The 12,285-nt window shown below is 40.7% G+C and overlaps 1 protein-coding gene across 5 annotated transcripts in view; it reads right to left on the minus strand.

Annotated features, from left to right (window-relative positions):
• Window positions 1-1,314: 1,314 nt before the first annotated feature.
• Layn (layilin) overlaps window positions 1,315-12,285 on the minus strand; it is a 23,921-nt gene continuing 12,950 nt past the window's right edge. For 3 of the 5 annotated variants that reach the window (XM_031344899.1, XM_031344897.1, XM_031344896.1), the window contains 4 exons: window positions 10,348-10,383; window positions 9,275-9,358; window positions 5,925-6,024; window positions 1,315-4,192 (listed from right to left, as the gene is read on the minus strand). In XM_031344899.1, coding sequence (XP_031200759.1) covers window positions 3,832-4,192; window positions 5,925-6,024; window positions 9,275-9,358; window positions 10,348-10,383 — 581 coding nt within the window. In that variant the 3' untranslated portion in view covers window positions 1,315-3,831. Of the gene's footprint in view, window positions 4,193-5,924; window positions 6,025-9,274; window positions 9,379-10,239; window positions 10,253-10,347; window positions 10,384-12,285 lie in introns of all 5 variants that reach the window. The other 2 variants (XM_031344901.1, XM_031344898.1) reach the window with 2 other exon arrangements.

Consider the following 12,285-nt stretch of genomic DNA (forward strand, 5'->3'; position numbering starts at 1 on the left):
TTAAGTGTTCAGGTGAGAAGCCAGAACTCGAAGATGAGTGACTTCTTTTATTGATCTCTACCTTACATTTTTGAGATGAGGTTTCTGGCTGAACTTGGAGCTGATTGCCAGTAAGCCCTAGGATCTGTGTCTCCCAGTGATAGACTGGCATTCATTGCTAGGCCTTGCTTTTTCTTTGGGTGCTGTGATCTGCACTCAGGTTCTCATGCTTGTATGGAAAGCCCCTTACAGGCTAAACAATCGTCTCCCCTCTATCCTCATGTTAGAGATGGAGAAACTGAGGCTTCTATAATTAAGTTGTTTGTTGTTATATCAGTTTAAGATGACACAGCCAGCTGGGCGGTGATGGCTCACACCTTTAATCCCAGCTCTTGGGAGGCAGAGGCAGGTGGATTTCTGAGTTCGAGGCCAGCCTGGTCTACAGAGTGAGTACCAGGATAACCAGGGCTACACAGAGAAACCCTGTCTTGAAAAAGCAAAAAAAAAAAAAAAAAAAAAAAAAAAAAAAAAAAAGAAAAGAAAAGAAAAAAGAAAAAGATGACACAGCCAGTAAGTGGCATAAGAAGACTGGGAGCCTGGACCCCTGACTCAGAACCCGCAATTTTAACTGCTTCTTTTTAGTGTATTGCCTTTTTTTCTAGCCTTACCCAGCCCGCCCTCTTCTTACTATAGATGTAGGAAGTTGACAGAAAGTGAAGGTTAGGTTAGGTGTAGATTTTGATGGCATCTTACTATTGCCATCTGGTGGTATAAAAAATTAAAGCAGCCCATAGTTTTCTGGCTAAGTCCTTAGTGTACTGGTCTTTCCTACTATTACTGACAAGCAGTTATAAACTGTGAAAACAAAGATTAACAAACAGTACAGCCCTAACTTTGAGTTCCTTAAGGTAGACTAAATTTTCTTATTAGTATATGGAAATGCTATTCTATATTCAAGTACCTATTTGGAAGATTATTATACATTTAATATGCCCATATTTCTAGGAAAGTTTATAACTGGCCTTATTATATTTTAGGAAACTTGTTTTTCCTAGTTTTCTTGTTCCAATAACTCATTCTGGTCACCTTTTCTGATGTTCAACCTCAAGACTCATTGATAACTTAAGATTAGTTTGCAATTAGTAACCATTTACTGGTCTTCAGTAGAAAGAGTCAAAGGTCTGTACAGAAATGGCTTCTCCTCTGAGGGTGCAATTCTCTGCAATTTCATATTTGTATCCGTCTCCGTTATTATGTGTGTCCTACTACAAGTTCAGGAGACTGTCAAACACTCAACATAAGTTAGTACAATATTGAAATAAAATAATTTTAGCGTTGAAAGACACCTTAATGTTTATTTATTCTAGATCACACAACTGATTTGCATTTCCAAAGGGGAAAGATGGGGAATATTGGAAGAAAGGAACATCTGAATTGGCTTTTGCAGGGTGGTTCATCACAACTCTCTGCTGCCTGTAAGGGCAAGGCAAAAATCTCAGAGATGGGCCAGAACCTGGGGCTAGGTACTGATGATGATGGTTCTATCAGAAATTCATTTATTTTTGTCTTGATTCAAAGACTGTTAGATGCTGTCAGCCATCTCCTGTGTATTGACTTCAGATGCATGGGTGGCATAGTGTAAGTCATGTGATCAATAGTTATAGAAATGATGTTTGTAAATGGTTTTCCTTAAATAACTTTTAACAGAGGAAAAATTGCAGGTACAGTGCAAAGAGCATCCCTGTCCCCAAATCACAAGAGGGAAAGCAGTCAACATGAGGGTCCATTGTCCTTCATTACTTTACCGGTGTTTTCTATGAAGACAGTTCCAGTGTCATGAGAACATATCTTCAATGCAACATTAAAGTCAGGAAATTAGCACTGCACATTTTATCATTTCATCTTTAGACCTCATCCACGTTTGTTTCTATATTTTCCTTTATAGGAAAAGAGGGGTCCATTTCAGGATCAGGTCACGCTTGCAGTCATCACCTCTTTCTGTCCTCCGACTGCAGCTGTCCCTGTCTTGCTTCCACTGTCCTTATCATCAAGAGTCCAGGTTTGCTGTCAAGTTACTTTGTAGATTGTCCATCAAGTTGTTGTGTAAGGCTTCCTTATGATCAGCTTGTACACTTTGACTGAGACAGCACAGATGTGATGCCATGACCCTCTCACCACACCACAGTGTGAGGTCTACAATCTCAGTACACTCTGTCACCCACAGTATTCACATTGATCAGTTGACTTAGGTGGTGTTTGCCTGTTGGGTCACTTTTGTTATTAATGATCTTTACCTGGAATCATGTAAATATCTCATTCTACATCAAAGGTTTAATTTATTCACTTACTTTGTATCAGCATATGCCCATGTTTTTCTGTTTTATCTAATGAGTCACATTCTCTTTGTCGCTTTTACTTTTGATGATTTAATATTTAAATTATTCTGCATTACCAAAGGTGGGCCATTATGAGTTGGTTCATGTGATTTGCTGATTCCCAATCGTTCTTGCTTGGTGGTGGTGTAAAGTTTCACAAATGACCACTCTCATTCCCAATCTCTTTAAATATAAGTTTTAACAATAGTGTCACTTAAGAGTACAGATATACAATATGTACAACCAAGGCAATAAATATAATATTTTTATCATGACTTTGTGTTTGCTACCCTTAAGCCTCTTTCTTATATTTATTCATAAATTCATTATAGGTCATTGTGATGCAAGGGCCCCATTGTTCCTAGAGAACAATAAAGCTGTTAATTCTACCTATGTTTAGGTACCCATTATTTCCTCTTCATTACTCAAGTAACTCATTTCTTTTGCTTCTCTCCTTGAATCACCCAATTTCATGGAGTACTGGCTTATTTAGGGAGAAAACACATATACATATACATATACATATACATATACATATACATATACATATACATACACTATTCATACATAAAGACAGACAGAGTGTCAGCACTGTCACTATTTCCATTGCACATAATAGGGCTTACTCCAATTTCCTCCCTTCTGGTGCCTGTGCCTGCCTTGTCTGATAGTGAAAAGCCTGCCTCTCCTTATCCTTAGAATGTCTACCCTTCACCAGCCTTGCACACAGTCATTTTCTCATGCCACTGCCACCCATCCCCTGAACAGCACATACTGTCTGATCCCAGAGAACAAGAAGCCCTGAAGCAAACACAGAGCTCAGTTTTACTTTCTAAAGTATTTCCAAGTTGGATTTTTCCAAGTTTAGATGTCAGGAGAATGAAAAAAAAAAAAAAAAAAAAAAAAAAAAAAAAAAGAGTTCCCCTGAGGCCACATACAGAGGGAGGGCTGTAGACACAGGCTGACTAACATTCTGCTTCCTGCTTTTTATTGGACTTTTTCAGGGCTGGGGTGGGGTGGGGTGCAGGGTTGGAAGTTAATTGTTGATGTGCAGGCCAGCCTGGGGTGTCTGTACAGAGGCTTTGAGAAGATTCCACAGTTTGTGTTTTTGTGATTGCCTGTGCTGCTGTATAGAGCAAGGAAAACAGAGCCCAGAGGCCGGCTTTCCGAGCTCCCTGGTTACTCTTTTATCCTGATTAGTAAAAGCACCAGCCCTCCAGCATCAGTCAGAAGCTTCTGGCTGACCACCATTGAGAGTCTCCTGTGCAACAGCCACTGGGCAAGGTGCCTTCTCACAGGGCTGAGCTGGATGAGGCTCAGTAAAGCCAGAACTTGGGGACCCAGTAGGGACTTGTGATGCTGCGCTTGCCCCTAAGACTGAGCTGAGCATTTTCATAAGCTTTCTGAGTACTGTCCTTGTAAGAAATCAGAGGCCTTTGCTTCTCCTTTTTCATTCTCGCCATTTTTTTCATATGTCTTAATAATATATTTCATTTTCTACCCATCCACTCTCCTTGCTTCTCCCCATTCTGTCGGGGGAGAATTCATAGATGTCATTGGTTACAAATCCACTCTCCATACTTGCCAAAGTCACAAACCCACTTTCCGAAGGGTTCACAGCCATGTTTTCATAGTCACAAGACACGTCATCGGGCATGGCTTCCCTGGAACACACCCGGAAGGAGATGTTCTTCAGGTCTGGCCGGGGCTCGGCTAAATCAGCTTCACTTTGTTTCCTGATGACGTTGTAAACGTCTAGGTCAGGGCTGTTTTCTTGGTGAGGAGAGGGCCACATGGTGCGCCGCTCCTTTGTGCTAGGCTCTGGCTGCTCTCGTTTTCTAGAAGAAGAGAACCAGGCTGAGTATTTGAGACCAGGGTCCTGAGAATGTCCCTGTTCCTACTGAAGTGGATGAAGTGACCTCAGGAAGTCACCTCACTCTGCTTCTCACCTACCCACACCCACAGGCTTTGTGGGTCAGGTAGGAGACACCCCAGGAAACTATTCCACTCTGGCCTTCCTACACCTTCCTTTCACTATCTTAGTTCAGGTTCCAGGACTCCTTAGGGAATGTGGGGCCAGAAAATAGTAGGAAAAAATTACACTAAGCCAATTGAACAATAAAACAAAACTCACCTCTAAGCAAAATGAGCCATATTCTACCATAAGTATAGACAATAAACAAGAGTAGGATTAATAATGACATTGATTCTATTACCAACAGAAATGACATTCCTATACCATATCAGTTGTTAGAGCTGCTTTGAAATATTTCATGCTCACCTCTACTTCAAAATTATAGTTATACCCACCACTAAAAATCACTAATAAAGAAACACAACTCGTTTTGGGAAATATTTTTGCTAAATTATGTAATAATATAATTGCTTCCTTCTGTCAATGCATTTTGTTTGTAACACTTAAAAATATTGTTTAAGGGTTTGGGGATATAGCCAACCAAATGCGACTTGTTTGGCATGTGGGAAGCCCTGAGTTCCCAGGACCACTTAAAAATTAAGATGGAAGAAAGAAAAGCAGAAAAGAAGGACACACAGATACACGAGAGACAGACAGAGACAGAGATAGAGAATGTTCTCCAGTCCTGGCAAAGGGACTAATGCATTTAAAAGTAGCAATCAAGAACCAATTGTAGATAAGTCATTGGAAAATGTATCTGTAATTGTTTAACTGAATTCTATTTTAAATTACCAATAAAATGATTATAGTAATGGCTAATACTTTTGAGTGTTTATTATATGCTTGTGTATATATAAATGTGTATATGTACACATGAGTTCATTGCTTATACTCATAATAATCGTTTGAGGGGATTATTAAATGAAATAGGTTCTGCATTGGAATTTTACAAATGTATCTCAATGCTCATCAAAGTGAGTCCAACTCAAGGTGGACTCTGATTTTTCTGCTGTGAAAGTGAGAATGCTAGCTTCCTTGAGTGTCTGCCTTGATGACAGGGAGCAACAGTGTAATAGAGAACAGTTGCGTGTCCTTAAAATACAGGAGCACCTGATCCAGACTACATGCAGAGGCTGCCTGTGCTACCTATTTCAGCTTCTTTGCAAATACACTTTGGAAATAATTTAAAAGAAAAGTCAGTCTAAAAGAATTTGGCTGATTCATTCTGAATAAAGTGGCTTTGTGTCAGATACTTCCCAGAATCCTTTGGAACACACAGTTTTCATGTGGCCCATTAGTCATTCCTTACTCAACAAACATTTTTGGAATGAGGACCGACATTTAGGAGAACACTTTACTGGGTGATCCGTGGGTGCACAGGAAGTGAATAACACTGTTTTACCTTCCACTTTGCTTAAAAATCTTCCACACACGCAGAGGAGAAAGGACATAAGACGGCTAGCGTGATCACAGCTCAGCACAGATGCTCAGAGAAAAGCTGTTGGTTTGGCATGTAGACCTTGTGTCCTGCCAGAGTTTACTCTCAGTTCTATAGTGGCCCTTCTCTTGGAGTTGTCATGGCTTTTAATGATGTCAACTAGGCAACATCCTAGTGCAGACGGAGCAAAGGTTTGCATGATGGAAGTTCTACTTGCCTTCTACAGATCCAAACCCAACATACAGCTGAAGTGACCACAAGTAGGAGGAAAAGGGGAATACTGGGAATTAGGATGTAGGCAAGATTCAAAGCAGCCTCTGAAAAAGAAAAAAAAATCATATATGAGCATGGTGATCTCTCTCTCTCTCTCTTTCTCTCTCTCTCTCTCTCTCTCTCTCTCTCTCTCTCTCTCTCTCGTGTGTGTGTGTGTGTGTGTGTGTGTGTGTGTGTGTGTGTGTGTGTGTGTGTATGCATGTGTGTTTTCAAACCAGGCTTTAAAAAGCACAATCAATAGAGTATTCTAAGCAGCATATTCTAGTGGATAGATGCAGCTGTCCAGTTAGCAGAGTCCCTAGTTTCAACAAAGGAGCATTTTCTACCTAACCTATTAATCTAGGTGACAATGTAAGCAAGTTTAAATTTTGGAGTCTTGTATATATTGTAAGATCATCTTTGATAATTTTTTTCAAAGATTCTCCTTTTCCATGTACTTCTTAGTGAAACAGGGCTTGGCGGGGGCAGTGTAGATATCTTTGCTTCCAAAGACAGCCACAGAAGTCCCCAGGCTTGGAGAACGAAGAAGGAGTGAAGAAGACCAAGCCAAAGGTCCCTGTGTCATTTGCAGGGAAGAGAAAGATCACATAAAGGAGACTGTCAGACCTTCCCAACACATCTGGCTAAGGCCAAGTGGCTTCAGCTGGATCCCTAAGTGCTGGAAAGAACATTTAGGGGGGGTCTTCGTTTTCCCCCCTCAACTCTGTAGTCTCTGAAACAGAACTCCATGTTGTTCCCTTCAGGGGCTGTGAGAGAAATCAAGGACTAGAGACTGACCTTTCTTTTTCCACTGATCCAAAGTTCCTGACCATCCAGAGAAACTTGACAACCATCAAGTAAAAAACAAAACAAAACAAAACAATACAACACAAACACACAAAAACAACAGACACACTCAGAAAATGGGGGATTCACTTAAAATGCCATCATAAGTTATAGAAATGCCACTCTTTTAAAGATATTTTCACATATTATATCCATTGGCTAATAAAGAATTTGGCTATCCTCCATCTCTGATCATTGGTAGGAAGGTTCTAAATTTTCTAAGATGTAAGATTTAATATAAGATTCATATAAGATTGAATTTTTTTTTATTCACAAGCCTTAAAAAGCACAGAATTTTTGGTAAGGAGATTTCTTAGACTGGGTGCTGTTAGACCAAGAAGACCCATCAGGTGACCATAGGGTGGGGCCTTGAGCTGGGTGGTACCAGAATTCTCCCTTGGAAATATACCACCTGACAGTGATCATCTCCTTCTTGCTTAAGTGCTGAAACCTCCGAACACCAAAGCCTAATGGAGCTCCTTGGGTGGGTAACACAGTGTGCCAGGAGAAGTTTATTATTTACTTTTGTGAAGCTGAGAGCAAAATACTCAAAAGAACAACATAAGAGAAGAAAGATTGACTTCAGCTCAGTGTTTCAGGATGGGCTCCATGAAGTTGGGCAGAACACCATGGAGGTAAGCGATTGTAGAAGAGGTGGCTGTGCACATCATGGTGAACAGGAAGCCGAGAAAAAAGGAGCACGCTGGACACCGTGTATAGAAAAAAGGAACATGCTAGGCACCGTGTATAAGCCTCAAAGGCATGCTCCCCATGGCCCACTTCCTCCAGCGAGGCCCCATCCCCTAAAATTTCCAGAATCTTCCAAATAGCACTACTACCTAGAGACCAAACATTCAATACAGAGTCATTCAGAAGATATTTTAAAGTCACATAACAGAGAGGTTGATAGTCCTGATTTCACTGGAAGCTGATAAGGTCCCATCTAAAACCCTTCCAGGCCTTTCCCTGGCTGTGACTTTATGTGGATGTTTTCAGCTTGTGCTCTAGATAGTAGTGTGCATAGGCGCTATATTCCTAAATTCTGTGAGCTCTAGTGAATTACTGAATGTGACAGGACTGGCAGGCACTGATGTGTTAGACCGGCGGGTCGCGTCAGCACATACCACACACTAGGCCTTACAGTTCCACTGTAAGAGGTTTAATTGAGAGGGAGAGAGGGGGCAGTAGCAGAAAGAGAGGAGAAAGAGAGAGAGAGAGAGAGAGAGAGAGAGAGAGAGAGAGAGAGAGAGAGAGAGAGATGGAGGAATGTTTCCCGTATATATATAGGTTCTGACGTAGTGCCCGCAGGTAAAAGTGGGAGATGAACCCAATGGATTCTGGGAATATGGTGGCTGTTGCCCTGGCAACAGGTCTGTGAGAGCAGCCCATGGGATGCCACAGGTTTTGGACACCCTGATGCTAACAGGCACTACTGGATGTGTAGCCAGTTGAACATTAGGACAGGTGGTCTCAGGACTTCCAGATTTGTGGTTTATGTCTGTCTGGTGTGACAGTTGTGGATTGTGCCTTTTAAGACTTGTGTGTGTGTGTGTGTGCATGTATGTGTGTGCATGCATGCCTGTGTGTGTGCATGCGTGCATGTGTGTGTGTGTGCATGCCTGCCTGTGTGCCTATGTGTGTGTGTGCGCACGCATGCGTGCATGTGTGTGTGCATGTGTGTGTGTGCATGCGTGCCTGTGTGTGTGCACATGCGTGCATGTGTGTGTGCGTGTGTGTCTGTGTGTGTGTGTGCACGTGTGCCTGTGTGCATGCATGCATACATATGTGTGTGTGTGTGTGTGTGCGTGTGTGTGTGTGTGTGTGTGTGTGTGTGTGTGTGTATAGACTCTCAGTGTCAGAACTGAATCATAGTAACACATTACATTTCATTTTAAGGACATGATAATGCTTTCAGCTAGGTATGAAAAATACTAAATGACTAAAGCATAGAGGAAAAAAAATTAAGTTGCCCAGTGATGAAACCACAGATTTCCCTCTTGAAACTCAGGGTAAGAGAGAAATCTAAAGCTCATTAGCACTCCAACTTATCACCTCAACTATCTTTTACCTTTGATGATGCAGGCTTTTAGATGTTATCTTTCACATCCTTTCAGTTTGGTCCACTGAGATATATTGATCCCAGATGGTATGTGTCATGGCTTGGGTTTTTTCACTCTTGTTTTTCTACATCCATTCTCCCAGCCTTCATCCTACCCCACCTCCCATGGTCAGGAAAATTCCTTAGTCTTTGCCTTTACAGAGATGGATGGCCTTTCACCTCCTATCTAGTCTTTCCTTCAATCGTCTTAGGATAGCACCCATTGAACAACTCACTGATGAAACCTGGCATTTAATACAGTGTTTGCAATGTCACAGAGGCTTTGCCTAATTCGGTTTTAAAGGAGCTGTACGAAGAGGAAAGTAGGAAGTGTATCCACAGTGATTTCATTGTCTACTTTTCCCAAGTACCTCTGCTTTCCTTAAATGTTTTTTTGGTGTCTTCCGTCAGTGATTCTTCTTGAAGTATGGGTGTTGCTGGCTCAGTTGCTTCACCTGAGGGAGATACACATGGACTTGAGAACTTGAAGAAAGATGCTATGGTCCAGGCATGCTCTGAGGTCTTGCCACATGTAGAGTGGGATGCAAGAAAACATTAGTAATTTGACCAATGTCATTTATAAATACAGCGAAGTACCAAGTGTTAGTACTTGCAATAGAGGTCTGTCTTCATTGTGTGTGTTTCTGAGTGTTCTGTGTATGTGTGTGAAAGAATGTGTATCTGTGTGTTTTATGTATGTGCAGAGGCTAGAGGTTGATAGCAGGTATCTTCCACTACTGTTCCCCACCTTGTGTTTTGAGACAGAATCTCTCTGAAGACGGAGCTTGAGATTCAGGTAGATTGACTAGGAAGTAAACCTGCCTCTGCCTTCCCAGCAATGGAATCAAAAAGGAATATCACTGTGCCAAGCTTTTTGACATGGATTCTGGAGATCTAACTCAGGTTTTCATACTTGCACAGTGAGCACTTTAGCTACTGAGCCATCTCCCCAGACATGTCTTCATATTTTTGGTGAGACCTTTGTTGCCAATGATCAGGCACCAAAACTGCCAACAAGCAGCTTGAATTGAGCAACATGAAAGACTAAAGTACCTGGGGAAAGGTACGATGACTCACTGCTAGGATCGTAAATGATTGGTTAGGCTCATTTCTTATCTCATTGATTATATTGACAATAATGATAATAATGATGATGATGATGATAAACATCAGTGAAGATGATGAGGATGATGAGGATGCATCCAAAATGGAATTTTTCAAACCATTACTTTTCAGGTTTGACTGATGTGGGTAACAGCATGCGGAAAGTGAGAGCAATGAGCTAGCAGCCATAATTTGATGTGCCATATAATCTGTTCAACTTGCCCAGGAAAACACTAGTGGTCTTTCTGCTGAGTGATCTGTTCTAAAGGCATTGTTCCAAATCTGTAAAGAGGGCTGCGAAATGTCCCAAATTAACCCAAATTTCATATGACAGGCTTACCTCCAGGCCTAATAAAGGGTGTTGCACTTGGTTTATCTGCAGCAGAAAAACAAAACAAAACAAAAAACAATACTTATATTTTCCTCTGTCTTAGTGAAATCAGCTAGACTGTAGCATCTAATTCTAATAAACTCTATTTATTGTCACCATGTTAATGATTGTTAACAGATACTGGAGGTGGGATGCTTAAGTCAAAGAATTCGTTGCACATAAATATTAGCCTTCCTTCAACTTTAATTCAGTGTTTTTTGTTTTGTTTTGTTTTGTTTTTTAACTATTTAAGAACTTTAATCTTAGGCTTTCAAATGTACATGGAAATAGAAAGCTTGCCTATTGAGCTCCTGTGTGCCTTCACCTTATCAACATGGAGCTACTTGGGCTTCAGCATTGATCCCTACTCCCTCTTGGCAGTTCCTGGCTGGGATTGTCTTAAGTGGTCCAGTGTTGTGGGAATTTAAAAAATGAATCCACCCCACAAACTCACTTTCCCGCTGGGCCATGTTCTTGTGCCAATACCATTTGGCCTCAATACTAAGTCCCTCCGGGTTTTTGTTATTTTCTCCCAGCAAGCTACAGCTCGCTCACTCACATGCAACTCTTTACACACCCCCACAATCATCCATCTAAATAGTGCCTAAGACCGGGTAAGTAAAGCATGACTCTTAAGGCCTTAATATCCAATCAGATTTACATAATAATAAAATCACAATTTACAAGATGCCAAGACAATAATTTCAGAACCAAAATAATAAAGACAATATTCTAACCCAATTAGTCCATTTTGTAAGAACCTTTACTTGGTTGTATAACCTCATGGGGTCTGGCTTGTCCTCATCGTCTGTCTCCATGATGACGACCCTTTTTCTCCTCTTCTGACCCTTCTTCCTCCACACTCTAACTCCACCTCTCTATTCCTGTCCAATCACAGACTTGTCACTGCCCTAATGTGATTGGACAGAGAAAATGCTGTAGCAGTCCAATATATTTTATCGGTTCATACTGAGGACATTTCAGAGATCAACAAGCACTAGGTTTGTAAGAAGTAGAAGTGGTTGAAGGATTGGCCAGTTTGAAGGCAGAGACTGGTGATTAACCTTGAGATACTTAAAAATATTTCCAAGGGCTTCTTAGTCAGATGTTTTTATTGTTGGTTGACCTTGTATTAGCATGGGGTCTCTTATGCTAATCGGATGCCTAGAATTCATAGGAACATGGAGGTTTTAGTGATATAGTTGTCAGGTCCAGATATCAGGAATTTCATTCAGAAAGGAAAGTAATGATTAATCTTCTCTCTTTATATATGTGTATATAGACATGATAAAAGTCCATTTACTTACTGTTCAACTTACCCACATAGGATACTATGTGACACTAGAGACCATTCTAAGCATTTTATAAAAACAGTCTCAATCTTGACAACAGGCCTATAGGGGAGCCTTATTATTATTATTATTATTATTATTATTATTATTATTATTACTATGTACTATGAAGAAATTAAAATACAGGAATTTAAATAATCTACTAAAATTTTATAGCTAATAACTAGCTAAGAGATATTTTAACTAACTAAATAAAAAAAGACATAACTTTAGTAAGTTATGATAAAGATAAAACAACAAAATGTGAAAGAATTTAAGTCAATTGAAGAGTATATATTCTGACATCTTGTGATCACCATATATGGCCATCCTCCTGTAGTTCTGACCACTGACACTGTGGCCATGAGCATAGTACAGATATGTGTACAGTGTCCATGAGCACAGTACAGATATGTGTACAGTGTCCATGAGCACAGCATCTGTGTACAGTGTCCGTGAGCACAGCATCTGTGTACAGTGTCCGTGAGCACAGCATCTGTGTACAGTGTCCGTGAGCACAGCACAAAAATGCACAGTGTCCATGAGCACAGCATCTGTGTACAGTGGCCGTGAGCAC

The sequence above is a fragment of the Mastomys coucha genome, unplaced genomic scaffold, assembly GCF_008632895.1.
Source record: "Mastomys coucha isolate ucsf_1 unplaced genomic scaffold, UCSF_Mcou_1 pScaffold23, whole genome shotgun sequence".
Classification (NCBI taxonomy): Eukaryota; Metazoa; Chordata; class Mammalia; order Rodentia; family Muridae; genus Mastomys; species Mastomys coucha.